Here is a 21,855-nt window from a genome sequence, read left to right as displayed (position 1 = left end):
ATGACACCCATTCACCGTGCCATACAAATGAATCCACTCCCACTCGGCTTCGTCCCGCTCGGATTCAACTGCTGTCAGAAGAGAGAAGGGCTGACAAATCTCCCTCCTACAGCCGGCAGCACGCCACGCATTTCAATTACCGCACGTTTCCCCGCTCGATCCGTCTAGCCCCACCTCAGCGGCAAAGAGAGGTGCTGTGGAGACAGACTCCACCTGCACGCAGATGCTGTGTGCTATTGAAAACCCCTTACAACATGATGCCACAAATGCTTGAAAGCCAAATATTTAGAATGCCTGTGTACAATAAGGTTGATGTGAGTTTTAATTTAATGTAGAATCGCCTAACATTCTGTTGAACTGGACATGATGAATGCTGACATGAGATGGCTGGATACAGTGACACAGTGTCCTAGTAACCCAGTGCTAACCCAGGGTTAATATCGTCAACTGATAATGAGGAGTGTATTAAGTGAAGAATAAAGAGCACCAAATACATCCTGGGTATTTTAAAGCTGAAATTATTTTGATGCTAATATACTTTCTTATATCAGTTCAATATGCAGAAATTAATATAACTAAACCTGTAGGTTGAGCTCTTCAAAGTGTAAACACTCTGGAGATTTCAAAACATCTTTGTTTAAGAATTCTGACAAGCTTGACACAGCAACAGCTCAACCAATGAAATTAGTTTGGGGCTGTTTGTCTGGCCAATCAAAAAGAGGGGAGTGTTTAAAGGAAACCTGTTTGAAAGCAAACATTACTTATGCAATTCTGTAATGCTAGTGTGCAGAAATGACATATTTCACCTTTTAACCGAAATTCCTTTTTTAATCAAATTAAAATTGAAACAAAAAAGCTGAGAGCAGCCAATTTTCTGCATGTCCTAGCAAAAATTACTACTACAAATCATCACGTTTTCGCTCCTCTAGCCCAATTTTTACCCCAGGAGGTTTGATATTAATAATGAAATCCTGGCTTTAGGATATTTACAGACATGGTTAATGACAAAATCACAGGGATAAATACAAACAGATGCTGAGAAATGGGAACTACTGCAGGTCTGCTCAACAAGGTTCTTTCTGGACTCTAATTAGCGCTTGTTTCTGCTTCACAAGAGCCCTGGTCACTGCTGACAACTAGCCTTTCAGACGGAAATGTTTTCCTGCCAATGTTAAGATGTTTCTGTCAGATAAGACAGACTCGATAGAGCATAAAGGAGAAGACCATAACCAACCCTGCCTTTCATACTTAGCCCTGATTGGTCTCTTTAAGCTTGTGATATCAAAGCCGTGTTCACTGGATCCTGTGTGTGTTTAATGGACTCATCCTGCCGTGCTTTAAAGCAAACTAGATGAAAACCAGAGGTGTTTTTTCCCATGAAACAGCTTCTCAGTATGTGCAAAGCAGGACATTATCTTTTCCAGAGCTTGCTATTTTGAAAAAGATTCAAGAAAAGCTAAACTAGTTTCATTCTAATCTCAGACACACTTTAACAGCATGAATTCATTGGAGTTTTACAGATCTACAGTCACTCACTGTTCAGCAATGATGTAGCCGTCCTCCTGTGGGGTGCACTGGATTCCTGCTACCTGCACGTTGTTGACCATGTCTGAGAAAGACAAACCCAGGTTCACACCACGGATGGTCACTCTGGTGCCCCCTTCTGGTGGTCCGGCCACTGGGGTCACCTGAAATGAGAGAGGAAGAGTCAGTGACTCAATCAGTCAATAGTTTTTTTTTTTTTTTTTGTAAACCATTCAAAAGTTTGAGGTTAAAATATTATTCTAATTTAAAATGTAGTTAAAATAAAAACATTTTGCTACATAACAATTGTATTTTTTGACACTTTTAATCAATTCATTGCATCTATGCTGCACAAAAGTATTACTTTTCATACTTTTTTGAATGCAAGCGTTTATATAACTCAGTTTGGAAGGACATGAATGACATTTGGAGGGTGAGTAAATGATTACAGAAGTTTCATTTTTGGGTGCACTATCCCTTTAAAGATTTAACATTTGAAAATTTTCAATGCAAAACATCAGGAAAGACAAATATATATCTGCATAACACAGAGACATAATTAATCAAGTTAACACGCATAAGCCGTAACTAGTTAAATGTCTCAAAATTAACCTTTTAAAAAGCTTCCTTTTTAAGATAATTGTTGCTTGCATTATTTCACTTTAATAGCACCAAATTAGATATCAGTAAAACTCATTGTGGCAACTTCCTATCCTATTAAAGTTGCATAGTACTTTAAAATTGTTCAGTAGATCTGCATGGCTTTGTCACAGGTAATAAATATATCAGGAGGCTATTTTAGCCCTTGGAGCAGCCCACCCTTTCATAAAATGCAATATGGCCACTCAGCGTGACCTTGGCTCTGGGTGCCAAAAGCCTTGTGTGCTGTTAAAACCCAAGAGAAGCTCAGCCCTGGATCCTCTCCAGAACCAAATATCACAGAGAGAGAGAGAGAGAGAGAGAGAGAGAGAGAGAGAGAGAGAGAGAGAGAGAGGGCAACGGACAGAAGGCCAAATGCACAGTACAGCCACTACATACACAATCAATAAACCATTTGTGTGCAGTCATGTGGAAGTAAAACCAACATGATCAAAGCTAAAGCATCTTCTAAGTGTGCCTGTTTACTGCTCTAGAGCAGTGTGGTGCAGGAAGTGGACTAGATCCTGCAGTTGCTCAATGGGAGGAGTGTGTTGGTGAGAGTTTGTGTGGACATTAATCGCTTGGGATGTAAAGTAAGTGTGTCACTAGTGAACCTTAGGGTGGAAGTTTATGAATCTTTTATTGCTTCTTGGACAAGACAAGAACAATAAGAGAAAGAATGGAATGCTAAAAATATTCATATCGGTACGAGTCAGCATCCGACTTAGTATATCTAAGACTAACTAATTACAGAAAGCTAAATAAACTGCCGAAACAATTCATATATATATACTTTTTTTAAAGCATAAATGTTACAATTACATTATTTCATATTAAATAGAACATAAAACATTTAGCATTGTTAATCTACCATTACATCATAGATTTCAGCAGTATGTTTAAATAATTATACATGGAAAAAAAAGGTTTTATATGACTTTTGTCGCATACTGCACATTTGGACAAACAGGCTTGCGGTTATTCTTGAAGTGCCAAAATAAAATGAAATGATGAAAATAAAATTATAATTATAAAAATAATACTATAATACATAAAAAGTAAAACTGTATAGCTTTAAAAAAAGGATAATCCAGACTTTATCTACATTAAACACTGTGAGGTTATGTATTTAAACATTTATGCATACTGGAATTAATTTAGCATGCAGCGTATACTGCACACTGCAAAAAGCATTACCACTATCCCACTCGAAATATATTCACACCTTCTTTACAGATTACATACTGTAGATATATCCTTACAGATGCAACCTTATTATTTATGCTTAATGACTTGATAATGAAAAGATGGTGGAGTGTACACTGGCGGCAGTGCTTTCATCTGTAGATTAAATCTCATCAGCTCATGCGATAATAGTCTGGGCGTCAGATTCCAGCTTCACCCCGAGTGCGGTGCTGTTCTGACTAGCCATTACAGACATCAAATGGGCTTTATTCATAGAGCAGAAATATCTCTCACACTGACTCAATACTTCAAAGTCTCGTCCGCCCACTCGGAGGTGAAAGCACTGCCTTGTTTGACCCAGAAGACGGCCTCCTCTGCCACACAGCTACTGGTTCCAGAGCTACAATTTGTGCCCGTCTGCAATTTCACCATCATTACAAAAGCGACTGTCTAGATTCTAGTCACGGAATGACAATGTAGACTTCTTGAGAAGATCTTCAGAGTTCTCATTGGATGTTTGGCTTTGAGTTATACGGACACATGCACACAGAAACAATCCCAGCCACGGGCCAGTGTCATGTCTTAAGAGTGTCTCAGGGACAAACAGGAAGTCTCTTCATTCTTAATGCATGCTTTTTTTTTTAAAGCAGAAGCCCAGCCTGGATGCTCCTTACCTAACATATACCTGGGCATCATGTCCTTTTGCAGGTAAAAACTGTTATTGTGTGCTGCAGACAGTTTGGAATGGTTCTTTCATTAAGCTAATGCTCAATACCAGCATGTTCTAATCTAAATGGGATGCATTTCCTGTCCTCGGAGGGTTTTCACTCGCTCAATTGCTATGTATAATTAGGAAGCTGTAATGAAAGTGTGCAGCGGGAGGACGAAAGGTGTGATTTGTTCCTGGGATTCTTTTCAGCTGATTCAAGCAGGTCCTAAATTCACATTGAGATGCAATTTATGGGCTTGATAAAACTCAGCTTATGACTTGTTTCTTGCTACATAAGCTGCACACTAAACACTTTATTTGCTCTTAAACGTCCCTGTGGTTGGCTGCGATAACGCCTGAAAAAGGAGGGAAAAGTAAAAGAGGGCCTTGGTTTGAACTTCAGCCAATAAAGCGAGTGTTTAAGCAAGGAAAGAAAGGAACGAGGGACTTGAAAGTGGTGCATCCGGTTTAAAATGGGAGTTTGTGGTTGAGTAAGTCAAGCTGAATGCTCTTCTGTAAATAGACATGTGACTTTGTGGAAAGGCTGTTTTGTACTATACAAGCGTTGTAGCTCTGATGGGAGAGAAGGTTCTATCAGGCACAATATCATTTATTCATATATATAAAGGTCTCTCTCCCTGTCATTGTTGAGCTGTGTGTTCCTGTGTGTATGTGTATGTAAAACATTATTTCCTGAGGCTTTGGTCCACGTTTTGAAACAAATTCATGGATGGCTGCAATTGCATTTCAACATGGCTTGTGACATTCGCTGACTGGGAGATCCTTGCCCCCCAACCCCCAGCTATACACACACAAACACACACTAAAATATATATATACATATATGAGAGAGAGAGAGAGAGAGAGAGAGAGAGAGAGAGAGTCTATAATAGATTCTGAATATTAAGCTATATTATGCGTATTTAAAATCTGTGTTGTATTTATTAAAAGCAATGATCAGTAATAATGAATTACTCAAAAACAAACCAAACATCAATATTGATATAAAAATGCATTAAATGTCCAAAATTCTAAATGTTTTCATGGCTGATCCAAGATCAGTTCAGTGAAGCACGAACTGACACCAACCTTTTCCGTGAAGGTGAGGCTGAGAGGCTGAGAGACCATCTGAGGAAAAAAGCGATGTCAAGACCAGCGTCAAGTGCTTGACTTTCCTCCATATTCATCTGATGCTGAACCCTCTGCTTTCACTGAGGACTTAAGCCTCATTAATATTAATAAGTCTTTAGAGGAGGGATAGAGTGCTGCTTAATAGAAGCATTAATCATTCATGACTGTCATTTTCTTGTAGGCAGATCTCACTAATGTCTATGTATTTGCACAAATCAGCTTACGAATGTCTATATTCAGACAAAAACACACAGGAAATGACTAAATTAAGAACAAGAGACAATCGTGGAAACAATGGCTCTAGAGGACAATTTTTACATTTATGTGCTAAGTACTAATTTGCTTTGAAGGAACTGTTCCACTGTGTGTGTTTGAAACTTAATTCAGTGCTCTTTTCTACTTTGATGTGTGTTGGGGTTATCAACCTTAAATCATGGACACTATATATTATATAAATACTAAATCTTTCATAAAATTGTGTGTTGTATTTTAAGACTGGCCTATAAAAACCTGTAGTAGCATATTAAAGTCTTCACATACTTTGTTATTATAGTTGCATTGCAAAGCCATTTAAAATAATCATTACTCAATGAAATGTAGTATTAGTGTATTTTAATTTAACTAGTATATATATATATATATATATATATATATATATATATATATATATAAATATAGGGAGGGATAAGTAAACATTTAGCTGAACTTAAATTTTTATTTTTGGTAAACAAAATCTTGTATTTTCACAAAAATTTACAGAGCCTCTGTTGCACATCCTTATTAAAAAATAAAAAAACAGATGAAATACAAAATACAAAACCATTACTATTTAACAAAAATAAATACATTATGAAGTTTACTAAGTAAAAACCTTCCAGAAAAGGGTATAACATAAATTTAGTAACAAACACAAATGCATACACATACACCAATACTGCTCCATCAACAACAGAAGCTGTTCATAACCTTAATTTGCCCATTTAGCCTGAATGAAAACAGACAACAGGAAGTCATAACCCTTACTTTTTAATTGGTTGGTGTGCACATAGGGCAACAGCTTGTGATATAACAGTCACATGAATCAATGAATTCCATGAATCAGGTACTTTAAACACAGAGCACTGGTGCGTTACCTAAACTAATTAAACATCAAGTCTCCCAGCAGACACACACACACACACACCCCGCACAGTATGCCATCAATGTTCCAACATTGTGTTAATTACAAGAAAACGTGAGATATTGGCAGCTAAAGTGAGTATGACTGACGATGAGAGTGGCAGAGAAGCTGAGACAGAGAGAGAGATATCACTCGCGATACACAAAGCTCACCTTTCTCTGGGAGTCTGTGAATAGCAGAATCAATAAAGAGCTCAGTTAGACTACAGAGTAGAAATATGCGTGGATGGAGACTCCTCCACATAACTCTGTGTGTGTGTTCATTTGAGTTATAAATGATGTAGAATACATATTGGTATCGTATACTTTCATCAGAAAAGCATTTACTCCAGTCTAAAATGTCACATGATCCTTCAGAAATCATTCTTATATGTTGATTTGGTGCTCAAGAAACGTTTCTTATTATTGTGCTGCTAAATACTTGAGAGGAAACGGGGTTGCATTTTTTTTCATGATTCTTTGATTAATTGAAAGCTCAATAGAACAGCATTTATTTGAAACCGAAATGTCTTTCCTGCCACTTTTGATCAATTTAATGCATTCTTGCTGATTAAAGGAAACAAAAATTCTACTGACCCCAAATTTTAGAGATCTCTGGAACACTTTACTTGGATTACTCAATACAGGCCAGCTGACAGTACATTATCTATATGATATATTTCCATATGTATCCTAAATGAAATGAAGAGCGAGGCCTGTAGAGAATATGTGACCCACCTCAGTGATTCGAGGGTTGGTGCACTTGACGTTTGTGCTGGCGAGGTGAAGCCAGCGGCTGGTGTAGGGGTTGGACATGGGACAGTGCTGGCGTAGGGTACAGCGGCCCTCCATACTGCACCAACCACACTGGAACTTCCTCTCAGCCTTCAAACACACGCCACAGCTGTCTCTCTGAGCGCCACACTTATACAGGTGCACTGTGGGACACAAGCAGAAATGACTGAAGTAATAAGGATTTTTTGGGGTGTAAGTTTTCTGACTTAGCTTGACCTTTGCGACAGTTTGGTAGAGCTATTGATCATAAATGTATCAGGACTGATGAAATGATGAAGCTCAGCACAACTGTGATGCTTAAGAGGTTTCGCTGAGCATGAGAAAAGTAGCTTCAGACTTTCATTTTGCGCTAAAACCACGGACCGAATAATAATCAGTCCGATCAGTCACCTCAAATTAAATTTAGGGCAGAATGATTTTGACAGAATCAGACAGGTTCCAGAGTTTTGGCTTAAAAACACATTGATTTCGTGGGTTTCTTTAAGTGTTACCTTTGATGTTCTCAGGATTGTCAATGATGAAGTTTCCATTCCACACCACTGAGAAATCCACCGGCAGCTCACTGATCCTCATCCCTTCATACAGATACTGCAGAGAGACGGAGAGATGCAAAGAGCTTGCGACATTTTCCTGACAGTGCAAACACTCAGATAATGTAAAGTTTATGAATTGTTTTATTGGATTTAGTCTTTGCTGTGTCAATTATTGATTACAACATGCAGTCAAAAAGTGAATGAATAAACTGCAGAGTATACAAGCGAATAACACGAGAGAGAAAAAGAGAACGAAAGAGAGATGGTTTGACTGTATTAGTGCTTTTATTGAGTTACTCCACACTTGCATCATCAGTCTGAGCAATAAGGAAGACTTTCAACACTCCTATATTCTACAGCTTGGACACTGAGCTCCAATTGCCTTAATCTCTACTTGCATTATGTGTATGTATGTGTTCATTTAAAGGTTATGACAGAAAGTGAGTGAAAAGTGGCAGTAGAAAAGTAAAATATGCCTTGGCTGTGTTAATTCATGATTCATCACAGCGTGCTTTTCTGGATCTACGTTGAGATTAAATTGAGGCATAAATTGCTCTCTTACATACTGTAGCTTAGATTATTTTAGTTACATTTAATGCACTTTAAGTATCAACTTTGTTTTTCCTTAGGACAAACAAATGGCAAGTGTTGATGTACATTAAGAGCACTGTGTAGCTCAGATCATTTAGGGTTAGAAAGAATCCGATGAGAAATGTTTCAGCACTTGAGACGTAATATCTTGGCAAATATGAGCTCAATCTGAGATGTCTTCTGAGGATTTTTTTCTCTCTCAGCATAGAGCCAGTTAGTGTAGCTCACATAATTTGCTCTTGGAAGAATTGCATAAGAAATGTTTGAGATCTTGAACTTTTTCGATTGCACACTTGATCCTGTTTCCTGGCAAATCTGAGCACAGTTTGAGACACCGTCGAGATCTCTTATGCAACTTTTCTATGTGAAAAAAGCAGGAGACTTGAGCATATTAAAAAAAGACTTGTTCTCAGTTTGTTCTCAATAAAATATAATTGATGTCTAAGAGAAATAAATGAGATAAAAATACACATGCAAACCCAAACATACCGAGCTGTTCTGGCACTGTACGCTGGAGCTGTTGAACCTGAGCGCCGTAACTCTGTGACTGACTCCTTGTATGTGTAACACACACTCGTAGCCGCGCTGACCCGACTGAGGTTGCGGAAGGTTCCGGGCTTTTAGTGTGATGGGCTTCACCTCCCCCGCCGGGATCAGGATCTCCTCGGAGCGGACCAGCTGTGGACAGTCCTAAAGGAAAGAATGGAGTGAGAGGTGAATGGGTAGTGAAGACAAACACGTGCAAATACATAAAATCATAAACCATCCAAGTCTACTCAGCAGACAACATGAAAGCTGAACTGAATGAGCCTTATAGAAACATACAGCATGCAAGAAATGCACACACATCAGCTTCAGTTCACACACACACAAAACCTTAGGTTGTCTTTAAAAGCAGGTTGACGTGTGACTCTCTAAAAGCTGTGTGTGGAGATGATGTGCACTAGTAAGTCAGCATGTGAGAGCTTACACACTTACACACACACGCACGCACGCACGCACGCACGCACACACACACACACACACACACACACACACACACACACACACACACTTCATTTGAAAATGAAGCTAAACACATAGCTACACACTTTATGTAAGTAGGCAAGCACAATGCAAACATGCAGTCCTGTTGAAAAATAAATTAAAATAATAAAAAGATACACTTTCAGATAAAAAAATAAATAAAAATAGTGCAACAAAATAAATAAATTACAAAAGCATCAATTAATCTTTCACTTAATTAAGAATAACTTAATTTGTGCAACAAACACAAATAAACAGATGTTTTACTTAAATGTACAAAGTGTCTGAATTTTTTTTTTATAAAATGAAATAAAATAAAATACAATAAAATAGTGCTATTTAATAAGAAGAAATAAATTACGAGGGCAACATTAATTAATTGTTGCGTCTTTCACTTAAAAGTATAAATTAATATGTACAGCTAAAAGTTTATTAATTTTTTTATACTTGAAGTGGCTAATATAAACAAAAAAATATATAAAATATAAAATGTTTATTTAGTTTTATTTATATGTAGGAAAATTGTCTTCATTTTACAGAATTAAAAAAAAAATTTTTTTTATTTATAAACCATTTCTGCCCTTGAAGATTTCCACACAAACTTTTATTATATTTAGCTAACTTCTATGACAGCAATTTTCGCCCTAAAGGTTAACACACACACACACACACACACACACACACGCACACACACACACACACACACACACAAAGGAGTACACAATTGCATATGTACACAAACATACACACATACAAACCTGCCACACAAACACACACACACATACCATGACTGATGGTGCACAATAAGGAGTTTTTGCTATGAGTGTGTGTTTATTTTGTGCATATGGCTTTGTGTGAATAAGTGGGAAGTCTGTGTGTGCTGTGAGGGAGAATATTCCGGATATTGACTGCTAATTGCTCGCTGTGAGAGGGTGAGCAAGTGTGTTTACCACCTGACAGGGTGTAATGTAGCACATTGATCAGCTGAACACCTGCAAATGCACACACACACACACACACACACACACACACACACACACACACACACACACACACACACACACACACACACACACACACACACACACACACACACACACACACATATGCATGCTCTCTAGTGAGGCGACCGTCGACTTCACACACACTTTTTCAGCAGCTAATATTGGAAGCTCTTCCCCAGAGGTTTGTGATCCTGTAGATGTGCTACTGAGAGACTCTAACCTAAACACACAGTGTGTGTTAGTGTTTGTACCTCTGAGGCATTGACGCGTCCCTCCTGGAATGAGCAGCTGGAGGGGTCGTGGGTGCAGAGGTTTCTGTACTTGCACCAGTGGCAACGGAAAGAACTGGTCACACAGGAAAGACACCTAAACAGATGGAAAGAGTGAGACAGAGACAGAATAAAGTATCATTACCACTCAGATGATGTCCCTGGTTTATGATCCAAAGCCCTTTTTTGAGGGTACTGTGAAAGTAGTCAGCATAAAAACGTAGCTCTGGGTTTTAGATTAGCAGTGGGGTGCAGGTTGTGCCTTTGAGACCAGCACTGCTGTGTCCTTGACCTTTGCGGCTTAATGCTGAATAAATTAAAAGTGTGCTTCGGAAATTTGCATGTGCCACTGAAACCTACATACAGATGCACTGTGGCTCTGCAAAGGTTAGAACTCAGGTTAGAACTATTATCACTCTGGTATTGAGACATACAGACTTTATTAAGACATATATTCATGCTGTGATATATGATTTGCATTAGGACTATATTGTCTGTGTTTTAAATGTGCTTTATAAATAAAAGAACTAGAACTAACCAAAGTAACTGATTTTGCCTTTGACAATATCAATACAGTTGTGTTAAATGTAGCCAAAAAAAGAAAATGGTTTGCATTCTCAAAATAAAATTTTGCACCAAAACATTACAGAACTTATGACTCTGATTTCAACATCTGAACAACAACAACTAGCCAAGACAGTATAAAATATTCTGAAACTGTTTAAACTGGTTTAGAACAGTCAAATTAGTTTTCAATTCATATAATAACATGATATTTCAAACCACCTAAGGGAATGGACAGTTATTTAATTTACAGATATAGTGAAGTGTTTGAATGTACAGCTATTTTTGGTTGTTATTTAGCCTTTCACAGTACGTTAATTGCAAGCACTGTCTCACGGGAACAATATGAGTTTAAGTGTTACATTTAAGGATACAATTTAGATAAACCAGGGTTGTGATCTTGTATTGCTTCACTTCCTGTACACAATCTTTATAGCAATATAAATAATATTCCAATATGCAGTTGGGAAACCATGAGAGAATACAGCCATACATTATGAACATTGCGTGTCCCCGTGTGTGTGCCTACAGCGGTAAGCTCTCTATTCATCATTTATATGCAGATGAGCACAGCTTACGAGAAAGAGCACGTGCAGAATCCATAAAACCAACATGTTCCAATAAACACTTACATCAGTCCCTCCAATTCGGAAGCAAAGGAACACGTAGAGGAACATGTCATATATTTGATGTTGAGGAATCTTGGAGACACTTCTAAAGCTATAAACCTCTACAGCACTTTGGTGTCCAAGAGTTTGTGTTTTCTGCTTGGTGGTTAAATTATGCAGAAGGATTTATGCTAAAATATTAATCAGAGCCGGCTTGCCATTGGGCCAATAGGTTCAGATGGGCCAACCCGATTTGGTGGTTAAAAACGATATATCACAGTGTACTTAATCACTCTGTTGGGTATTCAAGATAAATGTGACCCTGGACCACAAAACCATTATTAAGTGTAATGTTTTTGAAATTGAGAATTATACAGCATCTGAAAGCTGAATAAGCTTTCCATTGATGTATGGTTTATTGGGATCGAACAATATTTGGCCGAGATACAGCTATTTGAAAATCTGGAATCTGAGGGTGCAAAAAAAATCGAAATATTGAGAAAATCACCTTTGAAGTCGTCCAAATGAATTCTCAATAATGCATATTACTTATCAAAAATTAAGTTTTGATATATTTATGGTATGAAATGTACAAAATATCTTCACGGAACATAATCTTTACTTAACATCCAAAAGATTTTTGACATAAAATAAAAATCTATAATTTTGACCTATACAATGGTTTTTTTTAGCTATTGCTAAAAATATACCCCATCAACTTAAGACTTGTTTTGTGGTCCAGGGTCTCAAATTAGAGCATTTTACAGCATTGAAAGATTAAGGGAGAGTAGAAGCGAATCTGGTAAGGCTAAACATGCCAAACATTTAGGCAAAGAGGGCCAACGGAGCTCGTTGTGATGTCTTCCACATGCAAGGGGTGCGTGATCAGAGGGATTGGCCACAGAGTATTTGTTTGATTATTTCCAGACCTGTCAAATGCTCGGGTGACATGGTCGTGATAGAGCGAGGAAGTATCGGGAATGGGGAGGGGAGTGAGTTTTTCGGCGGCAACCAATCAGCTCCCTTGGAAGCTACCTCTTCCTGAGCCTTTTAGAAAGCTTCCAGCTTCCTGGGGGGCTCTGGGATCTCCTGCATCGAGCAGCATCTGTTCTCCGTAGAAGGAACCCATATGATGTGTGGTTACAAACGCACATGAGAGGCTAGGAATATACGCTAAAGCACACATAGACACACACAAGAGGGGAGTTTGGAGGCACGGCGCAAACAAAGACACCAAGCTCGCTCAGACACAAGCGGTTGTTTATCAGCGGGCCTCCTGGAGAGTCGAGATGCAGTCAAACTCGCTCTTCTCTGATCAGCCATCACAGCAGATGAAGTGGAATTGAACTGTGACAGACAGCAATGCCTCCAGCCGGAGCGCCAAACCCACAGCACACTTAGACTCAACAATTCAGACATCTCAGCCGCCCTCGACACATGAGAAATGTCAAGAAATCAGCCAGAATTTGCCATAATGGATGCTTTTTATAGCCACGAGGCCCTCGCCAGTCATGGAAAACTACAGCCTGGGTGGGATGTGACACTAGCATCCTGCAAAACATGATTTGGGAGTTCAAACTCCCTGCAAGAGTCTGGTGCGGCGCCAGATACAGCCTTGATAAACTCTTTGAATATTATTAAAACGCCTGTGGGCCTAAAGAAATTCAAAGTGTTTCTGTATTGCATAACACTTTTGAAACATTCACAGCATTCTGAGTGAGCTGGTTAAGCGCTGTGACACAACGCTGATACTCTACGACACAGGAAGTGAGAGAAATATCAGCAGGGCTGCATATGTGGGATGAATACATCATAAAGACAAATATCACAGCAACTCGCCCCTGGGTAGATGGTATGAGACATTGTGTATCTCATGATGTATCAAAAAAAGAATTCAGATTGAGTCATAACACTGAAAAACATTCGCTATACGGTAGTTGTGCAATCAAAAACAACCCTATGTAGTGTCAAACAATTTAACCAGAACCAGTTTATTCTAAGGACACATTTCTGGACTTCTTGTTACAGATTCACTTGTAAATGCTATTCCAAGAAAATCTTTTTTTTTATCTTGAAAATCTTTAACTTTGAATAAAAAAAGACTTACACTTCCGCTGAATCAACTTAAATTTCTGCTGGTATCACAGATTGTATGGTCTACTAGATACAGTAATGCTAACCAGGAGCCAAATAGCTATTTAAGAAGAGTTTTAGCAGACTTGAATGTAGTGTTTTGTTTAAATATAAACTTTTCCATTAAATATTTTTCCAATAATTCTTATAATTACTAAAGATTTTCTTTGATACATGAGAGATTCCGGATGTATTTTGAAAAGAAAAACCTGTATAGAGGGACATTTGAGCCATTTTTGCTCAATTTAACCCATCAAGGGGAAAAGATTGAGAAATTAACGAGTTCTCACATGCAATTTTTCTTAGCTCTGTAAATGAGTTAAATGAAGTGTGTGTATACTCACAGCTGGTGCACGCTGCAGTTGTAGAACTTCACCTCTGTGCTAATTAGCATCTGACCCGTTTCCTTCGAGTTCAGTCTGAGCTCGACACCCGACCAGTCTGAAAAGAGAACAAGAGAGTAAGAGATGAGAATATTTCTGTCACATTGCATTCTGTTGTGTTTGGTTTGCCACCCTTTTTTCAGCTTGCTTCACGCTCAAGCTGTCTTCTGATTAATACTTGGCATTCCTAGCATCATATTCTCACAGTCAAGCAGAGCCTCGAGCAGCTCTGCAATGCGTGGCTTCCAAACCAATATGAGCATATTTGGTGCTTTTTTTTTTTTTCTTTTTTTTGGGAGCATGCTATTGTCACACGAAACACAGCTGAGCCCTGCTGTTAATGTGAAACCGGCCTGCGGGCGGCAGCGTCGATGTAATGACGGAGGAGCGGCTGGCAGCGCCGCAGAACACCAGCCAGGCCAACCCCGTTTGGCAGGGAGGCTGCGTGGAGAATGCCGATCTGCGTTCAGACCAAACACTCGCGTTCAATAAGCGGCCAGCTCTTCATACTCAAATAAGCACAAGCTCTGTCCCAAACAGGCAGCGATTCAGCTTGCATACAGTGTGTGGGAGTCAGCCGTGACCCGAAAGCACCACTTCCTCTCTTCTTCCCTTCATCCCACCTGTTTCCGCTCCTTGTAACAGGGATGAAAGGGTAAAAGTTGGCTTTTTAAACGTTTTTGCTGCAGATGTCATGAAAAATAACTGACATGCAATTCCTAAATGCCCAACCGTCTCGTGCCTTGCAGCTATTGGAAATAAACTAGGAATAGGATTGGTCACACCAGCCACTCAATGAACAGGTGTTTCCACACATGATCGATGCTCATATGTTTCTATCGAGCCCGATTCAGTCAAGAGAGAAGCGGCAAATGTGAGGCACAAGGGGATTAGATGACATTTACCATTAGCGAGGCCACTGATTGGATAATGCTCCCCCCAACAAGAGCATGGGGGATGTTGGTAAACAGAGCTGTCATTTACTATGGGCTGGGAAGAGATTATTGTGATTCAGATGATCACAACCAACTTCTGCCGCATATGCAGCCATCTGCTTCCCAGCAGAGGTTAGAAAAGAAACACATGTCGAAATTTATCCGTAGACGAATGTTAGCTTTAAAAAAAAAATCAGTGTAATTTTGCTGTAAAAGCGTTGCCAACAAACTGAATACATATACAGTTACACCAAGTGGTTTTCTGTGGAACAGGATCCTCTACTTTTGGTTTTCCACACTGCAAACCGATGCCTGATTATATTCATAACCACAGATGACTCTAAACCGGATTGTTGATCAGCGTTCGGGAAGAACTCCCTCCCTTGAGCTATTATGGGTGGGGAGAGGGCAGAGGGCTCGTCACCTGTAATAGGCTTAAGTGTGTCTGAGAGCACGCCTGTAGCCCTGGGGCCGACCCGGGGTCGGTGTAGGCTCATTAGAGCCGCAGTTGTACGTGGCCGGTGGGATCGATGGTGTGGCTCGAGTGTGAGTCTGAATGAAGCCCTCATTAGGAAGCGAGGCTGCTGGGTACACTAGTGACGGTCTATTAATAGAGCATCTATACAAGAGAATAGAGATCACCTCCCTGAGGGGAGCAGGTGGATGGATGGATAAAGAAAAAAATGATGTCAACTGATAGGAAAAGTTGAGTACATGGAGAGCAGGAGACATCAGAATTATTATAATTTTTTTTTTAAATAAATAGTTTTGAATAAATACCTTGATCTGTGGGGATGATGGGAACATCTTTAGCAGCAGGAGAAGTGCAGAGAATTTGATTCCCATCCACTCTGCCCTCAACCTCCGTCAGGTTCCCGAAGGAGCATGTGATTCCAGCAGAAAGATCCGGAACATCTGTCACTTTCACCAGGAGCTAGACAGAGGAAATAAATCAGATTAGAACAGTAGTTTTCATAATTAAATAAAACTAAATTAAATAAAATAGTCAGAATTACTTTATTCTATTGAGTTTAAAGTAATGCACTTAGATATAGAAATATACATTATATATATATATATATATATATATATATATATATATATATATATATATATATATATATATATATATATATATAAAATGATCATTATTACAATTGTAATCATTTATGTGTAATGTATATTATATATAGAAAATTATAGCGATTGGGTAGGATCAGTACCACGGTCGACATGTCTGAACCATGAGTGCTATTCTCCAAGCTATGGCTCAGATTGAAGCTATTTATTACTGATCAAATAACCTCAGTCTTTTCACATGGGCAAAGTTCATTCGGCAGCATGCAGCAGATGGTCTCGCACAGCATAAACTCCAGCCATCATTAAAAAATTAACCTTATTAAGACTCCTGCTCAAAGAGGGCATTTGACAAATCCATCCGTTCTTTCCCTGTCTTTGTAAAACATCTCCTGCATTTCACACCAATGCTCTTCCAAAGTCATTCTCCGGGGGACCGGTGACACACAGGATGGAGCTCACAGGCTATAAATACACACTTTTCACATGCAGGCTGGTCTTCTCGTCACTGAAGAAGAGGACAATTATTACTGTGACATTTGTTAAAAATGCTAGGCTGGTTTTTTAATTTTACAACATCGTTTTCAAAAGTTCTAACTATCATGCAGATCTTCATAGATTATGTACATTCAGCCTATCTCATTGAATTCTCTTTTGAAATTTCCAGCCTCTATATGCCATCTAATTACTTCAAGACCACAAGGATGTTCATTTCTGCACTCTTCAGGATAGTGCGCTGAGAGCGACAGCTACAGGATCGCTAATTAGCTGACTTGTTATGTTGTAGATACACAGGCTGTACTCATACATTGAGACAAGGCATTGTTTGCGGTTAGCGTGGTCTATAAAGAATTGTCTGACCATAACCACATTGACGAGGCATGATTGGTGTCTCTATGTTTCTGATGTCCATGCCTTTGCTCCTTTCATTGCGTGTTTTTTTATTTTGCAATGTGCATGGAGGGCTGATTGTTGCTAGCATTTCTAATAAAGGTAATTTGATTTTTGCTGCTTTTCATGCTCCTTCGGCACCCATGCGGATGGGTTTTGTTGTCACGGTAATGGTTTCCCTTCATCGTACGATGCGGCGAACAGCGGTGACCCTGTTGTCATGTTGTTGAGCGCTACGGCATGACAGAAACATCTAATTTAGAGCCAGACGCCTCATTATCTTAATCAGGTAGCTGTGATACAGGGACTCAATTATCAATTATCTGGACATCACAATTTTTTTCATTAACCAAGGTGAATACCTTCATATGTTCTGGTATGCAAGAGTGAGGTCTTTTTTGCTTGGTTAAAAATTGCGTTGCTAAAAATAATGCCCAAAACACGAGTCGTAGCCCTTAATCGATGTCTCTGTCTTCTTGAACGCAACTCCTACTCTGGCCCACACGCTTATTTGGCATCTCACCCACACAAATACCTTTCCCAAAGGCCTCTCTTTCCAGATCTCTCGCACTTTAAGCCCTCCCACACAGCGCACACTTTCCAAACCCAAAACCGTCAAAATCTAGACACCGCACTGAAAACTAATTGATGGGGTAGGTAATTCTTGCTCGAAGGAATCCATGCTAATTCATTTTAGTCAACATCACCTCGAGGTTGTTAAGGTGTTTGTGTTCTTGTGAGTCAAGGTTATAAATGGTCTTCGAGGTGTCTCACCGGAACGCTGGGTTCAGACACAGCGATGCTGTCTGGGTACACTGTGGCTTTCACACACTGGGTCAGTGTGGCGGCGAAACGGTATGGCTCGTTTGCCCGCTCACAACGATCCCTTTGAGAACATCTAGAAGAGAGAGGGAGTGCATAGTAATTAGTTGTGAAAATATTGAGACAACCACAAAGACTGATGTTTATTAATTTGGCAGACACTGACAAATTACAGTCCATTCAAAGCAAATATATTTATTAGTATATGTGTTCCCTGGGAATCAGTAGAAGGTAACCCTTGTCTCAGCACATATCAAGTTAATGAATGATTAACAAACCAATAAACAAAAATAAAATTAATTTATGTGTAATATTCATTTGATATTCTTTCATCATTTACCCACCCTTATGTCAAATAAAAATAACGGTTATTTCTAAAACACTTTTAAAAACAACGGGTTGATGCACAAGTGCTGTACAATAACATAACATACACGCAAAAATATATAAAGCATGATAATAATTCCAAAAATTCCAAAAATTGACTCAATTCCAAGCTTTCTGAAGCCAAGTTAAAAAAGGAAAACTGAAGCAAAACTTTGTTTAAATCATTATTTGTTGAAAGCAATCTCTGTCAGAGTATTCAGATCTTATTCAGTTCATGAATGTTGCATTAAAACGCGTCATGCTAGATTTGATGTCTATGACAAGACATACTAATGAAGTTTGATACCAGTTAAATCTGGCAAAACAAATAAGCATTAAAGAGATTTTAGAACTATAAAAGAGGGTAAGATTTCATATTTTTGCAGTTAATCAGTCCTCATTTTAAAAAAGATCTTCTCCAATGTCACTTTTTTACTTGGAGGAAAAGAGAAAACATGGATTTGGAATGACAAAACGGTGAATAAAAGTTCTGTATCTGTAAAAACTGTAATATTGTGAAATATTTTTACAATTTAAAATAACTGTTTTCTATTTTAATAGAATTTATTGATCGAAAGAGTATCTCTTTGACTTTTAATCGTGGTTCATTCACACACAAGCTACATAAGCGTCACTGCCGACTTCAGCTGCTGTCCTTGGTGCTGAACTTTTTTATACAATCACTCTACCAAAAAGAGCAATCTGTAACTTCTAATTCCAGACAAGCTGATCAGACATCACATGACTAAAGCTGTCATTACTGCCTCAAGCCAACAATGTTCATGCCTTAGACGTATATAATTCCAGAATACGTCCTCTTATTCCTCTCAAAGTGTTTTTACTTAGAGGAAAGCATTGATAGACAGGAAAATGCCATTTTTGATGCTTTGCATTTACACATAGACTAACAGAAGCTACTATGGTTGATATAGTTCTGGTCATCCTACAGTTATAAATCTCACTGTTCTTCTGAAAATCTTCTTTTTTTTATTTAGAATTTATATTTTACTTTTCACACCACACTCATTCAGCCTGTCACTTGGTTTCGACTCAGCCTCCCTCTCTCTTTGCTCCTCTATCTTTGACAAAGAGCATGTAGGCTTGCAATTTGCCGTGTCTTTTTAACCTGCCTAATGCTCTGGGTGGGGGTGACACTTAATGTGCTTTCAGATGTCTGGGACGGCTTGCGCATACTTCACTCTCTGAAAACGTGGGTGTGGGTTTGTCTGCACGAGTGTGTGCATCTCTCTGAGCCACCAAATCCAGGCACCAGGTTTGATTTTGGAGGAGGAGGTGGGTGTACTCAGGATGCTGCGTTGCCATGGCACCAGGAGACAGCCATTATAATTTGTGTGAACATGTAAGTGTGTGTACTTAGTGGGCAACCTCTTCTCTCTCTTTCATTAAATGAAGTGTGTATGGTTCCTGCACAATTCAAGGTTTCTTGCTCCAAAATGTGGTGTTTTAGTTGGACTCTTCCGTTTTCCGCCTCCACTCTGGCCCTTAGAATTAAACGGGTCGTTTTAGCAACTGCAGGCCAACCTTTAATATGCAAATGAACTCTGTTATGATTGACTAAACTCTTTGCATTGACATACTGACTAAATGCATTGACATACTGACACATTGACTAAATGTGGTAGTAATACGTTAAAGGTTGTGTGTTTGACAAGCTTTAAGATTTATGAATGACCTGTTTTCAGTGTGCATGTGTGTGTATGTGTGTGTGAGGGAAAGAGAGAGAGAGAGAAAGAGGAGGGTAGTGGTAGTAGTGAGTTAACCTTTGGGTTCTTCTCTACTGTCTGCTTTTATCCCTGCGCAACAGCCAGGCTATTACAGCATCTTTTCTCCTTCTAACACACTCAACATACACACTCAACACTGACGAGAAGAGACGGATGACAGGAATAGAAGTAGGAGTTGTGAACTCCTTCCTGGGAGGATCAGATGAGATGGAGTAGAGAACAGAAGAGCCACGATGAGATGAGTAAAGATGGGACAAGAGGAGAGGATGGGAGATAAGGGACAAAAAGAGAGGAGATGAGAAGTGGAGACAAGAAGTAAAGAAGGAGACCAGATGAGACACTATACAGACAAGGCAAAAAGAAGAGATCAATATGTAATTAGGAATTTAGCCGAGCACCATCCCATATGACCTGAACACAGACCAGCACCATTTAAGTTCAATAAGGAGACCAAGGAGTAAACGTGTAGCCATGTAATGAGCAGCGTATTATTGTTATAACCATAATGATGCTGCTTAAATGAATGTGTGCAGATATCAATGACATTTAACTGATCTGTGGTTGTTGTAGTGTGATGAGCTGTGTTATTGCTGATTGCCAAATAATTTATTTCATGTCTTATGACTATACTTCTCTATATCATTCTAAATGTGGGACACGTAAGGTTGAAGCAGGAAACGGGATCAAGATCATTCAGCATGCTACTTTATACAGTTCTGGTGATGGTAAGAAAGGTAACTGAAGATAACAAAAGCCATGATGTTCAGTTACACCTGAGGTTGTTGCCACCTATCTTGTGCAAAATCTATGGCTATAGATTTGAAATGGTCTACAAGTACTGCATACTGCATACTACAATATTAAGTATGTGGAAAAAAAAAATACTCAAAAAGCAATGATAAATGATGCATGATAAACATATATTAGTAGCTACATTGTTATCACATGAAATCAACCCGTTTAATAAATAATAAAACAAAAACAATATTACACAATACATAAAAATACTATTTATTAAATTAAGCAAGTCTAATTAACACATTATTTAATAAACTTACGTATACATTGTTTATTATTCAAATTAATAACAATTAAAAGAAAAGAAAATGTACTGATACATTATAAATAAAATTAAACAAACTCGGAAATTATAAAACATGAATGCATAAATTAATTATAAATTATTTAATAAATAATTTTTGATTAATATAATTATTTTTAGAGTTATACAAGGTGAATTTCCATCCAATTAAATACTGTATTAAAACCAGGCCTGAAAATAAAAATATTATAATTCCCAATAAACCTTTTTTTCAGGTTTATTTTTCACATGGAAGGTCAAGTCTTGTGCACTGCATTATGGGACACAACATCTCACATATTGTACTCTGGGCATTCAATGCTAGTCTCACTCACACACACACAACACACACACAACACACACACACACACACACACACACACACACATACACACACACACACACACACTTTCCAAACACTTATGTATTCACTTTCCAAACACTTATGTATTCCATAATGTTAAATACACTCTCATACTGTCCATGAGGGAAAAATACCCTTAGACTCCAGAGGGTTAAACTGATCAGGGCTGAGATTCCCCACCTCCCTCCTTCTCTCTTTAATGAGCTAAATCCTAAAAGCGATTAGGATCTGTTGGAATGATCCCTGCTGAGCAATTGCGGGATCACTGATATTAAAACAGCCTGTGACCTCAAAGGAGTTCAGCCAATCAGATCATCTCCAG

At 38.6% G+C, this 21,855-nt stretch overlaps 1 protein-coding gene across 2 annotated transcripts in view; it reads right to left on the bottom strand.

The window, feature by feature from the left end:
* plxna2 (plexin A2) overlaps positions 1–21,855 on the bottom strand; it is a 167,869-nt gene that overhangs the window by 46,248 nt on the left and 99,766 nt on the right. For both annotated transcript variants that reach the window (XM_026236931.1, XM_026236932.1), the window contains exons 6-13: positions 17,930–18,053; positions 15,968–16,121; positions 14,214–14,310; positions 10,547–10,661; positions 8,755–8,955; positions 7,633–7,729; positions 7,085–7,284; positions 1,537–1,688 (exon numbers count right to left, since the gene is read on the bottom strand). In XM_026236931.1, the coding sequence (XP_026092716.1) occupies positions 1,537–1,688; positions 7,085–7,284; positions 7,633–7,729; positions 8,755–8,955; positions 10,547–10,661; positions 14,214–14,310; positions 15,968–16,121; positions 17,930–18,053 (1,140 nt within the window). The remainder of the gene's footprint in view (positions 1–1,536; positions 1,689–7,084; positions 7,285–7,632; positions 7,730–8,754; positions 8,956–10,546; positions 10,662–14,213; positions 14,311–15,967; positions 16,122–17,929; positions 18,054–21,855) is intronic.

This window comes from Carassius auratus, chromosome 48, assembly GCF_003368295.1.
Source record: "Carassius auratus strain Wakin chromosome 48, ASM336829v1, whole genome shotgun sequence".
NCBI lineage: Eukaryota > Metazoa > Chordata > Actinopteri > Cypriniformes > Cyprinidae > Carassius > Carassius auratus.
The sequence above is the reverse complement of the archived record's forward strand: the minus strand, read 5'-3'. Positions and strand labels throughout refer to the sequence as shown.